This window comes from Salmo salar, chromosome ssa01, assembly GCF_905237065.1.
Source record: "Salmo salar chromosome ssa01, Ssal_v3.1, whole genome shotgun sequence".
Lineage (NCBI taxonomy): Eukaryota > Metazoa > Chordata > Actinopteri > Salmoniformes > Salmonidae > Salmo > Salmo salar.
The window spans coordinates 125,386,458-125,410,486 of NC_059442.1; the positions used below are offsets into that span (position 1 = coordinate 125,386,458).

Sequence of the window (24,029 nt, forward strand, 5' to 3'; positions counted from 1 at the left end):
GGATGTAAACAACATTTGAGAGAAATACGCTTTTTGTGCATATGGAACATTTCTGGGATCTTTTATTTCAGCTCATGAAACATGGAACTCATGAAACACAACACTTCACATGTTGTGTTTATATTTTTGTTCAGTACATATAGTTCCAAAAATAATAGCAGCTGTTTTGATTGCTGTTGCCATGCCAATGGAGCCCTTCCATTACCTTGAGTTGGGAGCTGAGTTGGCTGAGGGCAGCATTGATTTAATCCAATATTATCTTTATACTGCAGATGGATAAAGTCAGCTGGAACAACAGATAAAACCTTTGTTATTGTGAGTGTGTTTTGAACCTTGAGTGTGTTGTGATGAGGACGGAACAGCACAAACAACTTGAAAAAGAGAATACAATGTATCGACGTGTGTATGCGTGTGTGTTCCTGTTCATACAAAGTATTCATAGTATGTGACTGAAGCTCAATCGATATGAACAAGACTCTCTCACACGCACGCACAACACACAGCACCCTTGATCAACAGTCACACAAACACAGAGAGAGAAGCTTTATTTCTTATAAGACTGAGATAACCTCAATATTTTAAGTGTCTCGTTTAGGAGCCATCTTAGCAGGGATCGCACGTGTAATAAACGAGCAGCTAGCAGCTTTATTGCTAACTGTCTAATTCAACAGGCCATTCCAAAGTGGGATGATCTGCTCACTAGATTAACGGAGGGGAGAGGGCTGGCTGCCAGTTAAAAGGTATTTTTGGAACACTAAAGCAGTGCTCTCTCTTTATTCAGTAGCTTAGCAACAAGTCCTACACACGCACACTGCTTACTTCAGGCGCACAATTACACGATTGAGTTGAATGTGTTGTTGATCATGCTCATATTTTTTTTTTTAATCGAGTGACTTTCTTCAAATGACATGGCGAGGGGTTTTAACTAATTCCATCTGTTAATGATGTACTGTAATTGTCTCAAAAGGGCTGAGATGTCAATTGAGGCATACTATGTGAAAATATGGTAGCTAATTTATTGTATGCAGTCGTTGTAGAGTATGGCTTCACGGCTCACTCAGAGTAAAACACAAGAGACAGGAGTGCGCACACACACATAGACCACTACACCCCCCCCCACCCGCAACACAAAAGCACGCACACAATTTCCATTTGTTCTATCGTCACAATACTCTGTCAATTAGCCAAATCGCACGGTGAGGTGAGAGAGGCTAATAGAATAAAACAACCAGAGGCACCCTTGCTTCTCCTCCTCTCCTCCTGAGGAATCGCTCTCCTTTATCTCTATCACTTGAATTAAATCCAGACAACTGTCTGTCTATTATTATGTGTTAACATTGGTTAGCCTCCCAGCTGACAGAGGCTTTAGGAGAGAGAGAGAGAAGAGAAGAGAAGAGAAGAGAAGAGAAGAGAAGAGAAGAGAAGAGAAGAGAAGAGAAGAGAAGAGAAGAGAAGAGAAGAGAAGAGAAGAGAAGAGAAGAGAAGAGAAGAGAAGAGAAGAGAAGAGAAGTAGGTAGAGAGAGAGAGAGAGAGGTAGGTAGAGAGGTAGGTAGAGAGGTAGGTAGAGAGGTAGGTAGAGAGGTAGGTAGAGAGAGAGAGAGGTAGGTAGAGAGAGAGAGAGGTAGGTAGAGAGAGAGAGAGGTAGGTAGAGAGAGAGAGAGGTAGGTAGAGAGAGAGAGAGGTAGGTAGAGAGACAGAGAGGTAGGTAGAGAGACAGAGAGGTAGGTAGAGAGACAGAGAGAGAGACAGAGAGAGAGAGAGAGAGAGAGAGAGGGGGGTAGGTAGAGAGAGAGAGAGAGAGGGGTAGGTAGAGAGAGAGAGAGAGAGGGGTAGGTAGAGAGAGAGCGAGAGAGGGGTAGGTAGAGAGAGAGAGAGAGAGGGGGTAGGTAGAGAGAGAGAGAGAGAGGTGAGTGGAGAGAGAGAGCGAGAGAGGGGTAGGTAGAGAGAGAGAGAGAGGGGTAGGTAGAGAGAGAGAGAGAGAGAGGTGAGGTAGAGAGAGAGAGAGAGAGGTAGAGAGAGAGAGAGAGGTGGGTAGAGAGAGAGAGGGGTAGGTAGAGAGAGAGAGAGGGGTAGGTAGAGAGAGAGAGAGAGGTAGGTAGAGAGGGAGAGAGAGAGGTAGGTAGAGAGAGAGAGAGAGAGGTAGGTAGAGAGAGAGAGAGGTAGGTAGAGAGAGAGAGAGGTAGGTAGAGAGAGAGAGAGGTAGGTAGAGAGACAGAGAGGTAGGTAGAGAGACAGAGAGGTAGGTAGAGAGACAGAGAGGTAGGTAGAGAGAGAGAGAGAGGCAGAGAGAGAGAGAGAGAGAGAGAGAGAGAGAGAGAGAGAGAGAGAGGGGTAGGTAGAGAGAGAGAGAGAGGGGTAGGTAGAGAGAGACGAGAGAGGGGTAGGTAGAGAGAGAGAGAGGGGTAGGTAGAGAGAGAGAGAGAGAGGTGAGGTAGAGAGAGAGAGAGAGAGAGGCGTAGGTAGAGAGAGAGAGAGAGGCGTAGGTAGAGAGAGAGAGAGGGGTAGGTAGAGAGAGAGAGAGGGGTAGGTAGAGAGAGAGAGAGAGGTAGGTAGAGAGGGAGAGAGAGAGGTAGGTAGAGAGGGAGAGAGAGAGGTAGGTAGAGAGAGAGAGAGGTAGGTAGAGAGAGAGAGAGGTAGGTAGAGAGAGAGAGAGGTAGGTAGAGAGACAGAGAGGTAGGTAGAGAGACAGAGAGGTAGGTAGAGAGACAGAGAGAGAGACAGAGAGAGAGAGAGAGAGAGAGAGAGAGAGAGAGAGAGAGAGAGAGGGGTAGGTAGAGAGAGAGAGAGAGAGGGGTAGGTAGAGAGAGAGAGAGAGGGGTAGGTAGAGAGAGAGAGAGAGGGGTAGGTAGAGAGAGAGAGAGAGGCGTAGGTAGAGAGAGAGAGAGAGGCGTAGGTAGAGAGAGAGAGAGGGGTAGGTAGAGAGAGAGAGGGGTAGGTAGAGAGAGAGAGAGGGGTAGGTAGAGAGAGAGAGAGGGGTAGGTAGAGAGAGAGAGAGGGGTAGGTAGAGAGAGAGAGAGGGGTAGGTAGAGAGAGAGAGGGGTAGGTAGAGAGAGAGAGAGGGGTAGGTAGAGAGAGAGAGAGGGGTAGGTAGAGAGAGAGAGAGGGGTAGGTAGAGAGAGAGAGGGGGTAGGTAGAGAGAGAGAGAGGGGTAGGTAGAGAGGGAGAGAGAGAGACTGCAGCTTCACATGAACAAATGAGAGAAAAGGAAAGATGAAAATGTAGAGGAAGAGGGAGGGAAAAAGGGGTGTGGTGAGAAAAGAGCTGGTGAAGAGAGAGGCAAGGCAGTCAGGAAGTGGATAAGAGGGGGAGTAATGACTTGTGGTGACCAAGCAATACCTTGTGGAAGGGGTCTGTCCTCATGTTGCGAGAGGCCAGAGGCTCATCAAAGGGGAACACTACAGAGTAGTTCTTAGCATAGGACTCATGACTCCTCTCTCTGATCCACTTATTGTTGTCTGTCAGGGAGTGGTGGAACCGCCTGTTGAGCAGAACGAGAGCTTTGACAACTATCTCTGTGTGTGTGTGTGTGTGTGTGTGTGTGTGTGTGTGTGTGTGTGTGTGTGGTGTGTGTGTACATACCTGATGTCATAGCCATACATGTCCTTCTCAGGACGTCCATGGATGATCCAGTGGGCTAGCTCCCTGCCACAGCCTCCTCCCAGCATCATACCTGCAACACACATACAGATAGACAGATCAGTATCTCACACACACACTTAGAGACAGCTAGATAGGTTATGTCATGACGTTGGCCTGTGGGTAAGGTTTATGACCCCCCCCCAAAAAATACCTTTCTCCCTTCCCCTCTCTGACCCTACTGAAGGACTTGAATAGCCTGTGTTAAATATAGAGAGTCTGGGAACATCAAACAAATGGGGAAAAGGAACCATATTTTGGTAATAAAACCAGTTGGAAATATGCTTGGGAACGTAATGAGTATGTATGTCAGTTCGGTTGTCATCTGAGACATTATGACTGATGACAGGACGACATAAACTGTACCTGGGAAAGTATACACCCTCTAGTTATCAGAGTCACATGGAATTGTTATGCAATTGAAATGTTTGATATTGAAATTGTTTGTTAGGAGATTAAATGTAATTTTAGCTTCCAAATGAGAGAATTGGGTTTTCATAAGGAAAGTGCCCTGCTTGATCAGTGGCCCACCCCTGTGAAGAGACAGGGGTTATAAACGATGAAACACATCCTTCCCCCTCTCCACTATATAAGCCTTTGATGAAAAGATAACCGTTGTTCCAGTACGTGAGGTCTGCAGCCTCTACGTTAGAAGGACACACGTCAAGTACAGAACTAAGCCAACCTCGGCGTGAGCTTTGGTGGCGAATGGTATGAACTTTGAGCTTATTCACTACAGAAGTGATACTTCCTAGCCGTTGAGTTAGCAGCGGCCGCTGTAGACGGGGGCTAGGAAAGGACGGACGACGGATCCAGTCTAACAAACAGACGAAGATACCACCACGTATCCAATTTACCACCAGAGACATTCTTCCGAGGACAGGAAGATCTGTTGGCCAACCCGGCCAGCATCTACGACCAATCTACCGAAGCGCAGCTCAGAGTAAATATTTATAGCATTTTCCTTTTCCAAATGGGCGGTAATTTAGAATGCATAAGATAATGTATTTACGATAGCATAGCTGCTGTTTCTTCGTTCCTAAGTCTTCCCGCTCTTTCATTCAAGCCCAACCCCCTTTCCTTTGTGTAACCAGCCATGATACAGGTTCCGTCCACCAGGACATTTTCTGTATGACATCATTTGTATTCTATGTATATGTAATTCTGTGTGATTAGTTTAGGTATTTTGTAAATAAATAATTAAACCCAATTTGGTATTGCTGATTCAACTTGTTAGCCAGGGTTCGTGAAGATAACCAAGAATTTACAACGTTCATTATGAGACTGAAAATAAGATAAGGGTTAATATTGACTGCTACCGATGTAAAGTATTACTAAGTATTTTAAGAGTTTATTCGGAAGATAACGGCTCCATAAACGTTCTTCCGTGGTGCCCCGACTTTCTAGTTAATTACATTTACATGATTAGCTTAATCAGGTAATATTAATTAGAGAAAGAATTTTATAGGTTAGCATGTCATATCACTTAATCCGGCATAGCCAAAGACACGACAGTAGCCTTCAATCTCCCACTATATCCTCTCCCATGTCCTGTATCTCTCTCACACACACACACACACACACACACACACACACACACACACACACACACACACACACACACACACACACACACACACACACACACACACACACACACACACACACACACACACACACACACAGGGCTGAGGAGAGGCCGTCTATCCATTACTAATGTAAAATACAGGACATCTCTCACTAATGTCACGTCACACACATCACAGATGTAACATCAAAAGGCCAGGTGACAGGGAAGGAGAGGTAGAGGATCACTCAACACAGACATAGGGAATGAGAATAGGTGGAGAAGGAAGAAGAGAGAGAATAGAGTAGATTAGAATAAGGGGTGAGATGTGGCAAGGGGAGAGAGAGCGAGTGACAGAGAGAGAGACCGACAAAGTGAGACAGCGATGAGAGAGCGAGAACTTAAACAATTAAAACGAGTGAAAAGAAGAGGGTGAAACAGAGACAGAGGGGAGGCTGGCCTGCCCGGGGGGCTGTGTGTATGTGTGTATAGCGCGGCAGTCTAGCTGGCTGGCCTGGCTAGCCGTGTCTCTGAAGGACGTTTTGCATGTTAGCAGACAGACAAGACAGTTGAGACGGACGCAACGAAACACTCACTAAAATGGGCCCAGCAACACAGCCTTGCTAATTAACTAACGCCATCATTCTGCCCATCAGTCGTGCGTCGCCTGTCCCACTCCAACCCTCACCTGTCCCCCGCCGACAGATCTGGGACCCCCTCCAGAACCAAACAAGGCCGGAGGAGATAGGGTAGATGATGCTTAACAGGGGTGAGTTTCAAGAGTACTTTGTAGCTAATGTGGTCCTTTATGGCTCGACACTCATAGAACAGCAAAATACTAAGTACTACTTCAAGTAGTTTATGGTAAAATCTGTACTTTAATATTTACCACACTACATTCCTAAAGAAAAGAATGTACTTTTTACTCCATACATTTTCCCTGACACCTAAAATGATTTGTTACATTTTGAATGCTTAGACGAACAGGAAAATGGTCCAATTCACGCACTTACCAAGACAACATCACTGGTCATACAGACCGCCTCTGATCTGTCAGACTCACTAAACACAAATGCTTTGTTTGTAAATGATCTGAGCGTTGGAGTGTGTAAATGATCTGAGCGTTGGAGTGTGTAAATGATCTGAGCGTTGGAGTGTGTAAATGATCTGAGCGTTGGAGTGTGTAAATGATCTGAGCGTTGGAGTGTGTAAATGATCTGAGCGTTGGAGTGTGTAAATGATCTGAGCGTTGGAGTGTGTAAATGATCTGAGCGTTGGAGTGTGTAAATGATCTGAGCGTTGGAGTGTGTAAATGATCTGAGCGTTGGAGTGTGTAAATGATCTGAGCGTTGGAGTGTGTAAATGATCTGAGCGTTGGAGTGTGTAAATGATCTGAGCGTTGGAGTGTGCCTCTGGCTTTCCGTTAAAAAAAAGAAAAAGAAAATCGTGCTGTCTGGTTTGCCTAATAAGGAATTTGAAATGATTTATACTTTTACTTTTGATAAAGTACATTTTAACAATTATATTTACTTTTGATACTTAAATACATCTAAAATCCAAATCATTTTACTCAGGTAGTATTTTACTGGGTGACATTAACTTTTACTTGAGTCATTTTCTATTAATGCGTCTTTGCTTTTTCCACCACTGCTGTTGACTAACTCTTAAGACAGCTGGAGAGGTATGGGTTGGGTAAAGTAACCTGGCAGGTTAGAGGTTAGAAAAAAATCCAGCTCTCAGAGAGTGCTTGGTGCTGCTTCTGAAATACTCCATATACACCCAAGTGAGCCAAACAGATTGACTGGAGTTAGAAGCAGCAGCATAGCTTTGTTGTTACTAGTTTATATTTGTGTGAGGGTGGCATGGCACGACCGAGGGTGCCAACGAAGTCCGCACAGCCTTCTGCTTTAGCACAAAGAGAGGGAAGGAAGGGACCGAAAGCGAGCGACGGGGGCTGACTGTTCTCGGTTCTCCTTTCAAAAGGAGCCTCTGAATCACTGCCGGTATTTCTGTAAATGTCAGAGGAGATGTGAGTGAGAGAGAGAGAAGGACAAAATGGAAAGCCGGAGCAAGGAGAGAAATAGAGCAGAGAGAGTGAAAGAGAAAGACAAGAGGAAGGGAGATCGAGGGGAGAGCGCATGGGTAAGAGAGAAAGGAAGGGAAGAGAGTGATAATTTAGCGAGAGAGAGAGAGAGAGAGAGAGAGAGCGAGAAGGAAAAAGGGAAAAATGGAAAGCGGGAGAGAGGAGAGAGTAGAAAGAGCGAGAGAAAAAGTACAGAGAGATAATTTAGCGAGAGAGAAAGAGATAATTTAGCGAGAGAGAGGAGCGAGAGAGATGCAGAGGGAGAGAGACGTTACTGTCTGGTTGTTCACCTCACAGGGAGAGTCTGCTCAGCCAAGAAGGAACAGGTCACCCCCAGCAGGTGTCTCACAGCGAGGGACGAGGTGGAAGACAGGGAGGAGGGGGGAGGAACCACTCCCACACCAGGAGCAGGGACACCAAAGCACTCTGGGATATCTAAGTGGACTTATTGGGGGAGGTTTATGACCCCCATAAATACCTTTCCCCTTTTTCCTCTCTCTACCGATGTGACTATTGAAAATCCCTTTGTTAACACGGCCCTCTCTCCCAATCCTATATAAGCCCCTTGACGAAAATGTAACTTTCTGTTCCGAGGACGTTAGGGCGACGGTCCTACGTTAAGAGGGCTCAGATAATAAGCTTTTCCAAGGACGTGTGGACTTGAGGTTCCCACGTTGAAAGGACAAAGACCACCTACAGAACTAAGCCAACCTTAGAGAACCTAACGAAATTAGCATCGAATTTCAATGTGAAGGTAACGACCTACATGCCCGAAGGATGAATTTTGACTATACCAGCCAGAATATAGCATGAGCTTAAAGTATGGCAACTTGGTATTAACTTTGAACTCTTATTCACTAAAGAAGTGCTACCCCCTCCACCCGCTAAATGTGGGCTAGGAGAGGACGGACAGAGTATCCATTCTACCACGCTCCAGTTCACCAAGAGACATTCTTCAAAGGACAAACCGGCCTTCCATCGACGACCAATCTAGCGAAGCGCAGCTCAGAGTAAATATGAATTGCATTCTCCTTTTTCAAATGGGGGGTAATTTAGAATACATAAGATACTGTATTTACGATAGCATAGTTATCCCTTTGTTCCTCAGTCTTCCCGCTCTTTCACTCAAACCCCCCCTTTTCTTTGTGTAACCGGCCGCTATATCGGCTCCGTTCACCAGGTCCATCAATGTATGATTCATTCTGTGTATATGTAATTCTGTGTGATTAGTTAAGTATTTAGTAAGTAAATAATTAAACCAAATTTTGTATTGCTGATTCAACTTGTTAGCCAGGGTTCGTGAAGATAACCAAGAATTTACAACTTTCAGATGAGACTAAATAAGGTGAGGATTAAATATTGACTGCTACTGACGTAAAAGATTACAAGGTCTTCAAGAGTTTATTCGGAAGATAACAGCTCTATAAACATTATTTCGTGGTGCCCCGACTTTCTAGTTAATTATTTACCCGATTAGCTTAATCAGGTAATATTAATTACAGAGAAATGATTTGATAGAATAACATGTCATATCACTTAATCCGACATAGCCAAAGACACTACATAGGTGTACAGAGGCCCATTATCAGCAACCATCCCTCCTGTGTTCCAATGGCACGTTGTGTTAGCTAATCCAAGTTTATCCTTTTAAAAGGATAATTGATCATTAGAAAACCCTTTTGCAATTATGTTAGCACAGCTAAAAACTGTTGTGCTGATTAAAGAAGCAATAGAACTGGCCTTCTTTAGACTAGTTGAGTATCTGGAGCATCAGCATTTGTGGGTTCGATTACAGGCTCAAAATGGCCAGAAACAAAGAACTTTCTTCTAAAACTCGTCAGTCTATTCTTGTTCTGAGAAATTAAAGCTATTCGATGCAAGAAATTGTCAAGAAACTAAAGAGCTCGTACAACGCTGTGTACTTCTCCCTTCACAGAACAGCGCAAACTGGCTGTAAACAGAATAGAAAGAGTGGGAGGCCCCGGTGCACAACTGAGCAAGAGGACAAGTACATTAGTGTCCGGTTTGAGAAACAGACGCCTCACAAGTCCTCAACTGGCAGCTTCATTAAATAGTACCCGCAAAACACGTCAACGTCAACAGTAAAGTGGCGACTACGGGATGCTGGCCTTCTAGGCAGAGTTCCTCTGTCCAGTGTCTGTATTCTTTTGCCTATCTTAATAATTTATTTTTATTGGCCAGTCTGAGATATGGGTTTTTCTTTGCAACTCTGCCTAGAAGGCCAGCATCCCGGAGTTGCCTCTTCACTGTTGACGTTTAGACTGATGTTTTGCTTCACCCTCACAACCGTGAGAAGTGGAACTGCAACGATTTCGGTGCGTAATCTACCGTCTACTCCAGTCTACTTCTCTTCCTTCATCTCCTTTCCTTCATCTGCACTGATCTACATAGACAGGCCAGACAGGGGAAAGAAAAGTCCTATCATGATGCTTTGTCATTAGAGATCAGTGCAGACGAGAGAAGGTGAAACCCAATCAGAATTTTTGACCCAAACTCATCGCGGTCATCTATAAAAAAAAGAAACAAGGGGATGGGGGTGGGGGGGGGTGCAGAACTAGTGACCTGGCCTTGGGGACACACAGACAGTGACCCAATCCCAAATCATCCCCTAAAACACAGAGGATTGGATTGGTATAAGCAACATGGGGGAAACCAGCCTATCAGAGGGCAATGTGGAGCTACTACCAGATTGATTGCACCTGAACTCCACCAGTGCAGAGGGTGCATGGTTTAGGGGATGATTTGGGATTGGGCCACAGCTGGTAAGGAGGGGAAAGGGGAAGGTGACACAGGGAAGAGAGGGGGAGATAGCCTAGTGATTAAGCGCAGGTTCAAATCCCTGAGCCGACTGGGTGAAATATCTGTCAATGTGCCTTTCAGCAACGCACTTAACTCTAATTGCTCATGTAAGTCGTTCTGGATAAAAGCGTCTACTAAATGACAACATTTTTAAAATGAGTGGGGAAAGGTAAAATGGAGAACAGAGGGGGGTACATGGAGGGTAATGGGTGCAGGAGTGACCCAGCGTTGGGGACGTTTTCAGGGACAGCCACATCAGCCCAACGCTAGGAGGACAGAGCACTAGAACCACTCTACGCCACGGTCGTCTGCTGCCTCCGGGTTCGGCGTCTTTCACACCGCTCGCTGCTCTTTCTTTTGTTCTCTCCCTCTATTTCTGTCCCTGCCAGTCTATTTCTCCTCCCCACTTCCATATTCCCCCTTCTTTAAAAAGCTCCTGGTAAAAGGAAGGCTATTGTGTGAGTGAGTGAGCTGTATAGGAAATATATGAAACCCCAGCTGAGCCAGCGGGCAAAAAGGCCATTTGTGCGTTCCAAATGGCACCCATTTCCCTAAAAGCCCTGGTCAAAAGTAGTGCACTATAAAGGGAATACAGTGCCATTTGGGACACATACACGTGTTAAGTGTGTAAATGATTCAGACACAGCCAGAGCGGTACTGTGTGTGTGTGTGTGTGTGTGTGTGTGTGTGTGTGTGTGTGTGTGTGTGTGTGTGTGTGTGTGTGTGTGTGATGACATTTTTTGCATTACCTCAGAGAAAGAGAGAGAGAGAGAAACAGAACAGAGCAGGCAGCAGCACTGAGAACGTAGCTGGTGGTGTAAGTAGCTGATCTGCCATAAACAGGGTTCGTTTAACCTCCCATGATGCACTGATATGTGAGGGTGTGGGGGGGATGGACTAATGAAGTGTGACAGGAGTTCCCGTGTGTGTGTGTGTTTGGTCTCTCTGGACTCAGTGGGGAGTGGAGAGGGTTACAGCCCCTATCGGTGTGGTGCAGTGAGGCAGGCCTCTCCTCACTCATCCCTGCCCTCTGTCCTATGTCTCTACACACCACTGTAACCACAGCGGCCTTAAGATACCCATTGATGGAGAGTGTGTGTGTGTGTGTACGTAGTTTGGGTTCACTATAGGTTAGTTTAGAGTGAAATGTAAGTCTGTTTTGGCGTGTGCTGGTAAGCACATGGTGGTTCCATGAATGTTTAAACAGCTGTAACATACATCCGTGACATGTACATCCCATATAACCACCATTCACCCACCAACATCCACTCCTCCCTCTGACCATGTGCCTCCAACCCCTGTGTCTGTCCATGTCTTGGGGTTTTGGGTTAAAAGCAAAAAGACACATTTCCGTGGACTGTACGGAAATAGATTAATCTTGTATGTATGTATGTATGTATGTATGTATGCATGTATAACATTACAGTCACTCACCTGCACTGTTGAACCCACAGCCCAGGAAGAATCCCCTGACCTCTGGAGCCTCACCCATCAGGGGCTTGTGGTCTGCTGTGAATGATTCTGGGTAAAAGGATACACGTAGTGTTAAGGGAACATTCCATCCATTCTGAAACACCACCAGTGCCATGTACAGTACAGAGATGTATATACAGTACCAGTCAAGCATAAAATAATCAAAATATATATTTTAGTTTCTTCAAAGTAGCCATCCTTTGCCTTGATGACAGCTTTGCAAACTCTTGGCATTCTCTCAACCTGTTTCATGAGGAATGCTTTTCAACAGTATTGAAGGAGTTCCCACATATGCTGAGCACTTGTTGGCTGCTTTTCCTTCACTCCGCGGTCCAACTCATCCCAAACCATCTGAATTGGGTTGAGGTCGGGTGATTGTGGAGGTCAGGTCATCGGATGCAGCACTCCATCACTCTCCTTCTTGGTCAAATAGCACTTACACAGCCTAGAGGTGTGTTGGGTAATTGTCCTGTTGAAAAACAAATTATCGTCCCACTGAGCGCAAACCAAATGGGATGGCGTATCACTGCAGAATGCTGTGATAGCCATGCTGGTTAAGTGTGTCTTGAATTCTAAATAAATCACTGACAGTGTTACCAGCAAAGCACCATCACACCTTCTCCTCCATGCTTCACGGTGGGAACCACACATAAGGAGCTTATCCGTTCACCTACTCTGCGTCTCACAAAGACAGTAGTTGGAACCAAAAATCTCAAATTTGGACTCATCAGACCAAAGGACAGATTTCCACCGGTCAAATGTCCATTGCGCATGTTTCTTGGCCCAAGCAAGTCTCTTCTTCTTATTGGTGTCCTTTAGTAGTGGTTTCTTTGCAGCAATTCAACCATGAATGCCTGATTCACGCAGTCTACTCTGAATAGTTGATGTTGAGAGGTGTCTGTTACTTGAACTCTGAAGCATTTATTTGAGCTGCAATTTCTGGAGCTGGTAACTCTAATGAACTTACCCTCTGCAGCAGAGGTAACTCTGGGTCTTTCTTTCCTATGGCGGTCCTCACAGACAGTTTCATCATAGGGCTTGATGGTTTTTGCGACTGCACTTGAAGAAACTTTCAAAGTTCTTGAAATTTTCCAATTGACTGACCTTCATGTCTTAAAGTGATGGACTGTCGTTTCTCTTTGCTTATTTGATCTGTTCTTGCCAAAATATGGACTTGGTCTTTTACAAAATAGGGCCATCTTCTGTATGCCACGCCTACCTTGTCACAACACAACTGATTGGCTCAAACGCATTAACCTGTTGGGGATAGGGGGCAGTATTGACACGGCCGGATAAAAAACGTACCCGATTTAATCTGGTTACTACTCCTGCCCAGTAACTAGAATATGCATATAATTATTGGCTTTGGATAGAAAACACCCTAAAGTTTCTAAAACTGTTTGAATGGTGTCTGTGAGTATAACAGAACTCATATGGCAGGCAAAAACCTGAGAGGATTCTATATGGGAAGTGGCCTGTCTGACAAGTTGTTGTTCATCTTGGCTCTTTTTATTGAAGACTGAGGATCTTTGCTCTAACGTGACACTTCCTACGGCTCCCATAGGCTCTCAGAGCCCGGGAAAAAGCTGAATGATAGAGGCAGCCTCTGGCTGAAACACATTATCGCTTTTGGCAAGTGGCCGATCAGAGGACAATGGGCTTAGGCGCGTGCCCGAGTCGACCCCATGCTTTATTTTCTTTCGTCTATTTACCTAAATGCAGATTCCCGGTCGGAATATTATCGCTTTTTTTACGAGAAAAATGGCATAAAAATGGATTTTAAACAGCGGTTGACATGCTTCGAAGTACGGTAATGGAATATTTAGACATTTTTTGTCACGAAATGCGCCACGCTCGTCACCTTTCTTTACCCTTTCGGATAGTGTCCTGAACGCACGAACAAAACGCCGCTATTTGGATATAACAATGGATTATTTGGGACCAAACCAACATTTGTTATTGAAGTAGAAGTCCTGGGAGTGCATTCTGACGAAGAACACCAAAGGTAATAACATTTTTCTTATAGTAAATCTGACTTTGGTGAGTGCTAAACTTGCTGGGTGTCTAAATAGCTAGCCCTGTGATGCCGGGCTATCTACTTAGAATATTGCAAAATGTGCTTTCACCGAAAAGCTATTTTAAAATCGGACATATCGAGTGCATAGAGGAGTTCTGTATGTATAATTCTTAAAATAATTGTTATGCTTTTTGTGAACGTTTATCGTGAGTAATTTAGTAAATTCACCAGAAGTTTGCTAGTTCTGAACGTCACATGCTAATGTAAAAAGCTGTTTTTTTATATAATTATGAACTTGATTGAACAAAACATGCATGTATTGTATAACATAATGTCCTAGGTGTGTCATCTGATGAAGATCATCAAAGGTTAGTGCTGCATTTAGCTGTCTTCTGGGTTTTTGTGACATTATATGCTAGCTTGAAAAATGGGTGTCTGATTATTTCTGGCTGGGTACTCTGCTGACATAATCTAATGTTTTGCTTTCGTTGTAAAGCCTTTTTGAAATCGGACAGTGTGGTTAGATTAACGAGAGTCTTGTCTTTAAAATGGTGTAAAATAGTCATATGTTTGAGAAATTGAAGTAATAGCATTTCTAAGGTATTTGAATAACGCACCACAGGATTCCACTGGCTGTTACGTAGGTGGGACGATTTCGTCCCGCCGGCCCTAGAGAAGTTGAGGAAAGAAATTTCACAAATTGACTTTTAACAAGGCACACCTGTTAATTTAAAATGCATTCCAGGCTACCTCATGAAGCTGGTTGAGAGAATGCGAAGAGTGTGGAAAGCAAAGGGTGGCTACTTTGTAGAATTTCAAATATATTTTGACTTTTTTTTGGTTACTACATGATTCCCTATGTGTTATTTCATAGTTTTTATGTCCTCACTATTATTCCACAATGTAGAAAATAATCAAAATAAAGAAAAACCCTGGAATGAGTACAGTAGGTGTGTCCAAACTTTTGACTGGTACTGTATGGCTCTGGCCACCACTGTGTGAATATCTACCGCCACTAGAGTCTAATCCAGTCACAATGCGGAAGACAAGGCATGTTTCCATCGAATTACAATGAAGTATTACCACCCCCAAACATGTCTTCTCCACTCAGCTAGTTGAGCCAAACCCTACTCTACTATGACCTCCATCTTACCACGTGAGTGAGGGATCAAATCCAAAGTGAGAGTGAGGGAGAGAGAACATTAAGAGGGTAAGGAAAGAGAGAGGGGCGGCAGACGGGAGATCTGAACACACCTTTGCCATTATTACACACGAGGGATAAGTAATGAAGTACGAGAGCGCCCAGAGCTCTCCTCTCCAATAAGTACATTTTACATTTTTACATTTTAGTCATTTAGCAGACGCTCTTATCCAGAGCGACTTACAGTAGTGAATGCATACATTTCATTTTCATTTCATACAATTTTTTTTTTCTTCTTTTTGTACTTGGCCCCCCGTGGGAATCGAACCCACAACCCTGGTGTTGCAAACACCATGCTCTACCAACTGAGCTACGGGGAAGGCTAAGTAGGGAGTCTCACAGAACAGAACAGAACAAGGCAGAATAGCGTCGCTGCTTATACACAGCTCCACAAACTAAGGTACCTTACCAATCAGTGACTTTGCCACTCACTGCTCTACTAGTCCTTTTTGGTCTTCCCACGAGGTCAGATTTCACATGGACCCTTAATACAAAATTAAACATGTGCTGGTTGTAAAATCAAGTCTGGAGGTAGGCGTCGCTCACATCTACACTGGCCTCTCTAGGGAGACATGTAAGTTCCTATAAGGCATTCATTCGCCACTAAGAAACAAAAACACACTGAAATAACAGGCTTGTGTTTGTTTTGTAGTGGTGAGATACCAACCCTCTCACTGGGGAGTTAGCAGCCATGCCGTCTTAAAAACATAACATACATTTGTATTTTGGACATACATTAGGAGGTTTGTAAAAAACGCACGCGTACTACACACAAGCGTATTTATGGGCGCACGCACACAAACTCATCAGTTGTCTAGTCTAGAAAGGCAGAGGTCCACAAGGCGTGCACGTGAATACAGACGTGCACTAGGGGAGTGAATGTTTAAACGTTAAAAACATTTAAAGGGATACTTCGGGATTTTGACAGAGGCCCTTTAACTACTTCCCCAGAGTCAGATGAACTCGTGGATACCATTTCTATGTCTCTGTGTCCAGTACAAAGGAATTGAGGTCGTTTTGCAAAACCAATGCTAACTAGCATTAGCGCAATGACGAAGTCTATGGGTATCTGCTAGCATCCTCTCATCATGTCCATTTCCAGTGAGTCAGGACCAGACAGACGAAAGTTAACGAACCAGCATGATTCTAACAGACGCTAATTAAACACTGGTCACCATCAATTAAATCCAACCACTGACAGAAATACAGAAGGATGGAGCGAAAGAGAGACAGAGCGCGCGAGAGACAAGCAGACAGACCATCCAGACAACACGGGACTTAAGTGTGAGTGTGCATGCCCCAGAGACTACCTACCACTAGTGTGAGACCACCAGACGGTCAGTCTCTTACCAGTCTGTCACCTCTCTTCCCAAGAGAGAAAGTCACAACGTTTCACACCTGTCAGCTCTCATATCAGACAGTAATCCCTGGAGTCACAGAGTCCATGGACTCGAGCCTCTCACAGGAAACGGGCCTTGACCAGTGATATCCTCCAGTCCCAGAGAAACCGACCTCGATCAGATACAGTTTGCCCCAAGTCACCAGACTATGGTAAAAGTTCAACACTGATCCAAATGAGAGGCCACAGAGATGAGGAATACAAATATGACAGAGAAGGACTATTGGGGTTAGCTGCCACAGCACAGAATGGATGGACACAGACAAATCATAAAAACTGTAGAGGGGGGATTAAATGATAGAGAGATGTGGAAAATATCTTTATGTCTGTGGAGGACTATATATTAAATGAGTATTGATGTCTGTTAGTGTTTGTAATTGTGTGTGAAAGAATGTTGTACAGCAAAGAATTGTCTTTTAGGAGCGTCTTAATTTTAATACAGTGCCTTCAGAAATGCACATTTTGTTGTGTTACAGCCTGAATTAAATGTATTCAATTGTAGTTTTTGTTCAAATTTATTGAAAATGAAATGCAGAAATCTTGTTTACATAATTGTTCACATCCCTGAGAAAATACATATTATAATCACCTTTGCAGTGATTAAAGCTGTGAGTCTTTATGGGTAAGTCTAAGAGCTTTGCACACCTGGATTGTAAAACATTTGCACATTATTATTTTTTTAATCTATCAAGCTCTGCCAATTTGGTTGTTATTGCTAGATAGCTATTTTCAAGTCTGCCATAGATTTTCAAGCTGATTTTAGTCAAAACTTTAACTAGGCCACTCAGGAACATTCAATGTCGTCTTGGTAAGTAACTCCAGTGTATACAGTGCATTCGGAAAGTATTTAAACCCCTTCACTTTTTCCACATTCTGTTATGTTACAGCCTTCTTCTAAAATTGATTAAATTGTTACCCCCCCTTCATCAATCTAGACAACACCCCATAATCATTTTTTGCAAATGTATTAAAAATAAAAAACGGAAATATAACCTTTACATAAGAATTCAGACCCTTTACTCAGTACTTTGTTGAAGCACCTTTGGCAGCAATTACAGCCTCCAATCTTTTTGGGTATGACGCTACAAGCTTGGCACACCTGTGTTTGGGGAGTTTCTCCCATTCTTCTCTGCAGAACCTCTCAAGCTCCGTCAGGTTGGATGGGGAGCGTCGCTGCACAGCTATTTTCAGGTCTCTCCAGAGATGGTTGATTAGGTTCCAGTCTGGGCTCTGGCTGGGCCTCTCAAGGATATTCAGAGACTTGTCCCAAAACCACTCCTGTGTTGTCTTGGCTGTGTGCTTAGGGTCGTTGTCCTGTTGGAAGGTGAACTTTGCCCCACCCAGTATGATGACCTGAGCGCTCTGGAGCGGCTTTTCATCAAAGATCTCTCTGTACTTTGCTCCGTTCACCTTTTCCTCGATCCTGACTAGTCTCCCAGTACCTGCCGCTGAAAAATATCCCAACAGCATGATGCTGCCACCACCATGCTTCACCGTATGGATGGTATTGGCCAGGTGATGAGTGGTACCTGGTTTCTTCCAGATGTGACACTTGGCATTCAGGCCAAAGAGTTCAATCTTGGTTTCATCAGACCAGAGAATCTTGTTTCTCATGGTCTGAGAGTCCTTTAGGTGCCTTTTGGCTAACTCCATGGGGGCTGTCATGTGCCATTTACTGATAAGAGGCTTCCGTCTGGCCACTCTACCATAAAGGCCTGATTGGTGAAGTGCTGCAGAGTTTCTTGTCCTTCTGGAAGTTTCTCCCATCTCCACAGAGGAACTCTGGAGCTCTGTCAGAGTGACCATCGGGTTCTTGGCAACCTCCCTGGCCAAGGCCCTTCTCCCCCGATTGCACAGTTTGGCCAGGCAGCCAGCTCTAGGAAGTCTTGGTGGTTCCAAACCTCTTCCATTTAAAAATGGGGGCCACTGTGTTCTTGGGGGCCTTCAATGCTGCAGACACTTTTTGGTACCCTTCCCCAGATCTGTGCCTCGACACAATCCTGTCTAGGAGCTCTACGGACAATTCCTTCAACCTCATGGCTTGGTTTTTGCTCTGACATGCACTGTCAACTGTGTGACCTTATACAGACAGGTGTGTGCCTTTCCAAATCATGTACAATCAATTGAATTCACCACAGGTGGACTCCAATCAAGTTGTAGAAACATCAAGGATGATCAAAGTAAACAGCATGCATCGGAGCTCAATTTCGAGTCTCATAGCGAAGGTTCTGAATACTTATGTAAATAAGGTACTTGTTTTTTTTTGTTTTTTTTATATGAAAACATTTCTAAAAACCTGTTTTCACTTTGTCATTATGTGGTATTGTGTGTAGATTGATGAGGAAAATAATTTATTTAAATCCACTTTAGAAAATGGCTGTAATGTAACAAAATGTGGAAAAGTGAAGGGGTCTGAACACTTTTAGAATGAACTGTATTTGGCCTTGTGTTTTAGGTTATTGTCCTGCTGACAGGTGAATTTGTCTCCCAGTGTCTGTTTTACAGTGAAATCCCTGAGCGGTTTTCTTCCTCTCCGGCAACTGAGTTAGGAAGGACACCTGTATCTTTGTAGTGGTCTGAGAGTCCTGGTCTGAGACTGGATGCATTGATACACCAACCAAAGTGTAATTAATAACTTCACCATTGTCATGACAATATAGCTAGTGGCTTCCCCCTCTCTCCCTCCTACACCCAGGTTCTGTTATCTCAGGTCATAAATTACGAATAAAACCCCCTCCTGAAGAAATCCTCTTCAGACCACGCGTACCTCAATGGACACCAAGGGGGCGCAGGTTGAGTTCAGACCACAAAAACCTCAGTATAAGCGGAGGTTGTAATGGTTGTTGAATTCCTAACCATACCACGTGGAGCATTGGCTAGACGGCGGGAAATGGTTAAACTCTGAGACTATCCATCCCTACAGAATAAGAGCAAATCTTAGATACTAACTATTAGTCTGCAGCTAGAAATTGTGAACCTGGGATGCGAAGACAGACAACCGCCGAAACATCTATGTGCAAAGGATTAGCATTTCAATTAATATAATTATCAACTGTGTAGTGACTCATTTTGTCTTTCCCGCCATTCTCAGTCCACACCCACTGCCCTTTGTCCACCAAGCCGTCATATCGGCTTAGCCCACTAGGGAACCTCCCCTATTATTTCCTTGTAACCATATTTACGGTGTTGTTTGTTTATGCATTTCTGTGATTATTTAGTCAGTTAGTAAATAAATGATTAAGACAATTGATGTATGGATGATTCATAGTAAAAGGCTGGGTTCGTGCAGATAACCAACAATTTACGACGTTTGGAATGAGACTAACGTGAGGTAAAGAATAATTCATCAATTAGAAGACTAATTGATCAGATATTAAAATATCTTAAAGTTATATTAGGAAAATTATAACTTTGTAATCTGAAGATTTCCCTTGGTACCCTGACTTCCTAGTTAATTACATTTGCATGATTAGTTTAATCATATAATAGTAATTACAGAGAATTGATTTGATAAAATAACAGTCTTCACTTTAATGATGCCAAAGACACGACACCATGCTCAAAGGGATATTCAGTGTCTGCTATATTATCATCATCATCAACCAATAGATGCCCTTCTTTGTGAGGCATTGGAAAACTCCCTGGTCTTTGTGGTTGAATCTGTGTTTTAAATTCACTGCTCGACTAAGGGACCTTACAGATAATTGTACAATATGTCTGGGGCACAGAGATGAGGTAGTCATTCCAAAATCATCTTATTAAACACCATTATTGAACACAGAGTGAGTCCATGAAACTGATGTGACTTCTGAACTTATTTACAATTACATTTTAGTCATTTAACATTGAACTGATTTACATTTTAGTCATTTAGCAGACGCTCTTATCCAGAGCGACTTACAGTAGTGAATGCATACATTCCATACATTTTTTGTCTTTAAAAAATATATATATATATATTTTTTTTTGTATGTAGGCTTGCCATAACAAAGGGGTTGAATACTTATTGACTCAAGACATTTCATGTTTTATTAATGTGTAAAAATTCCTAAAAGCATAATTCCGCTTTGACATTGTGGGGTTTTGTGAGTAGGCAGTGCCAAAATCTCAATTTAACCCATTAAAAATTCAGGCTGTAACACGACAAAATGTGGTAAAAGTCAAGGGTTGTGAATACTTTCTGAAGGCACTGGAAATGACTGACCGAGGGAGTTATTATGGGAGTGGGAACCATAGTGGGTGTGTGTATTGTATAGCCATACCTGGTCCACAGACAGTGGATTTGATGCCAGTCTGCTCCAAAGCAGGGACTCTGTTGATAGCTCCCTCTATGTGCTGCATGAACACATCCCAGTCCAGGTCAAACAGGCTGAAAGCAAACTTATCAGACACCTGCAACACAAGGACAACAACCAAAACAGTTTTTACTCAACCAAAACTTATCAGACACCTGTGTTGGATTCGACATTTTGAACATTGAGATATTAAAGACATGATAGGTCAGACGCATAGCATATTAAGGAGTGAGATCTGTAGAAAGACCGAGTGGCTGTGGAATGTGCTGGGTGTACGGGAGGAGATCACAGGATTGCTTTAGGGGAGGCAGATGGACATCTGTGGACTAGGTGAAGGAGGGGTTGAGGTCAGGAGGTCAGGTCAGATCCCCTGAAGGGAGTAATAAAGATTGGAGAGAAGGAGGATTGGAGAGAAGGAGGAGTGTCTTAAGTGGGATATATATCTGTGATGGGAGAAAAGTTTTGCTGTCCGATTACAGCTGTACAGAACCGCTGGGAAGAATTAAACTTGGTTAAAGCTTCTCTAGTGTCCGTGGGTTATTTACTCTCAGAAATAAGAAGCTAACACCTGCAACTAGTGCTGAGAGATTAGCCAACATTTAGGTTATTTTAAACAACTAATTGACTGACATCGGTTGAAATTTTTGGAATTCCATTTAGTTATTTATTTTCTTCTGTGAGCTCAATGAATCGTTTCTCTTTGAAGCATGGAGGTTAATTAGTGATTAGCTGTAGTGGTCAGTCACCATCATCTGGCTTTTATTTATTGTTTTATTCTGTGTTGTTAAAGCATTCAACAAACAATGCATTTATAAAAAATATTAATACAAATTGAAAACCGTGACTATTGTACATAAACCGAACCAACTTCAAAAAGCACTAAATCGTTCAGCACTACCTGCAACAAAACGACACACAACAGCCCAACCGAGGACACAACAACAGCCTAACCGAGGACACAACAACAACTCAACCGAGGACACAACAACAACTCAACCGAGGACACAACAACAACCCAACCGAGGACACAACAACAGCCCAACCGAGGACACAACAACAGCCCAACCGAGGACACAACAACAGCCCAACCGAGGACACAACAACAGCCCAACCGAGGACACAACAACAGCCCAACCGAGGACACAACAACAACTCAACCGAGGACACAACAACAGCCCAACCGAGGACACAACAACAACTCAACCGAGGACACAACAACAGCCCAAACAAGGACACAACAACCCCACTAGTGTTTATTTATTTATTTCACCTTTATTTAACCAGGTAGGTCAGTTGAGAACAAGTTCTCATTTACAACTGCGACCTGGCCAAGATAAAGCAAAGCAGTGCGACAAAACACAGAGTTACAATTTAGCATTAACACTAGAGTGATAGATGTGCAGATGATGATGTGCAAGTAGAGATACTGGGGTGCAAAAGAGCAAAAATATAAATAACAATATGGGGATGAGGTAGTTGGGTGGGCTATTTACAGTTTGGCTGTGTACAGGTACAGTGATCGGTAAGCTGCTCTGACAGCTGATACTTAAAAGTTAGAGAGGGCGATATAAGTCTCCAGCTTCAGTGATTTTTGCAATTCTTTCCAGTCATTGGCAGAAGAGAACTGGAAGGAAAGGCGGACAATAAGGTGTTGGCTTTGGGGATGACCAGTGAGATATACCTGCTGGAGCGCATGCTATGGGTGGGTGTTGATATGGTGACCAGTGAGCTGAGATAAGGCGGGGCTTTATCTAGCAAAGACTTATAGATGATCTGGAGCCATTGGGTTTGGCGACGAATATGTAGCGAGGGCCAGCCAACGAGAGCATACAGGTCGCAGTGGTGGGTAGTATATGGGGCTTTGGTGACAAAACGGATGGCACTGTGAAAGACTGCATCCAATTTGCTGAGTAGAGTGTTGGAGGCTATTTTGTAAATGACATCGCCAAAGTCAAGGATCGGTAAGAATAGACAGTTTATGAGGGTATGTTTGGAAGCATGAGTGAAGGATGCTTTGTTGCAAAATAGGAAGCCGATTTCTAGATTTATTTTGGATTGGAGATGTTTAATATGAGTCTGGAAGGAGAGTTTACAGTCTAACCAGACACCTAGGTATTTGTATTTGTCCACATATTCTAAGTCAGAACCGTCCAGAGTAGTGATGCTAGTCAGGCGGGTGGGTGCGGGCAGCAATCAGTTGAAGAGCATGCATTTAGTTTAACTAGCATTTAAAAGCAGTTGGAGGCCACGGAATGAGTGTTGTATGGCATTGAAGCTCATTTGGAAGTTTGTTAACACAGTGTCCAAAGAAGGGCCAGATGTATACAGAATGGTGTCGCCTGCTTAGAGGTGGATCAGAGAATCACCAGCAGCAAAAGCGACATCATTGATGTATACAGAGAAAAGAGTCGGCCCGAGAATTTAACCCTGTGGCACCCCCATAAAGACTGCCAGAGGTCCGGACAACAGGCCCTCTGATTTGACACACTGAACTCTGAGAAGTAGTTGGTGAACCAGGCGAGGCAGTCATTTGAGAAACCAAGGCTATTGAGTCTGCCAATAAGAATGCGGTGATTGACAGAGTCAAAAGCCTTGGCCAGGTCGATGAAGACGGCTGCACAGTACTGTCTTTTATCGATGGCGGTTAGGATATCATTTAGGACCTTGAGCACGGCTGAGGTACCCCCCTGACCAGCTCGGAAACCAGATTGCATAGTGGAGAAGGTACGGTGGGATTCGAAATGGTTGGTGATCTGTTCGTTAACTTGGCTTTCGAATATTGTAGAAAGGCAGGGCAGGATGGATATAGGTCTATAACAGTTTGGGTCTAGAGTGTCTCCCCCTTTGAAGAGGATGACCGCGGCAGCTTTCCAATCTTTAGGGATCTCAGACGATACAAAAGACTGTTGAACAGACTAGTAATAGGGGTTGCAACAATTTCGGCAGATCATTTTAGAAAGAGAGGGTCCAGATTGTCTAGCCCAGCTGATTTGTAGAGATCCAGATGTTGCAGCTCTTTCAGAACATCAGCTGACTGGATTTGGGTGAAGGAGAAGCGGGGAGGGGGGCTTGGGCAAGTTGCTGCAGGGGGGTGCAGAGCTGTTGGCCGGGGTAGGGGTAACCAGGTGGAAAGCATGGCCAGTTGTTGAAAAATGCTTATTTAAATGATCGTAGATTTATCGGTGGTGACAGTGTTTCCTAGCATCAGTGCAGTGGGCAGCTGGGAGAAGGTTGATAACAAGGACAACAACCCAACCAGTGTTAACGCAACCAAGGACAACAACAACCCAACCAAGGACAACAACAACCCAACCAAGGACAACAACAACCCAACCAAGGACAACAACAACCCAACCAAGGACACCAACAACCCAACCAAGGACACAACAACCCCACCAGTGTTAACGCAACCAAGGACACAACAACCCAACCAAGGACACAACAACCCAACCAAGGACACAACCACCCAACCAAGGACACAACCACCCAACCAAGGACACAACCACCCAACCAAGGAGACAACCACCCAACCAAGGAC

The 24,029-nt window shown here is 43.9% G+C and overlaps 1 protein-coding gene across 2 annotated transcripts in view; it reads right to left on the reverse strand.

Moving 5' to 3' along the window:
* The window catches only part of sardh (sarcosine dehydrogenase), an 88,887-nt gene that overhangs the window by 38,765 nt on the left and 26,093 nt on the right, over positions 1 to 24,029 (reverse strand). For both annotated transcript variants that reach the window (XM_014125677.2, XM_014125682.2), the window contains exons 9-12: positions 20,459 to 20,588; positions 11,541 to 11,627; positions 3,580 to 3,670; positions 3,337 to 3,478 (exon numbers count right to left, since the gene is read on the reverse strand). In XM_014125677.2, the coding sequence (XP_013981152.1) occupies positions 3,337 to 3,478; positions 3,580 to 3,670; positions 11,541 to 11,627; positions 20,459 to 20,588 (450 nt within the window). The remainder of the gene's footprint in view (positions 1 to 3,336; positions 3,479 to 3,579; positions 3,671 to 11,540; positions 11,628 to 20,458; positions 20,589 to 24,029) is intronic.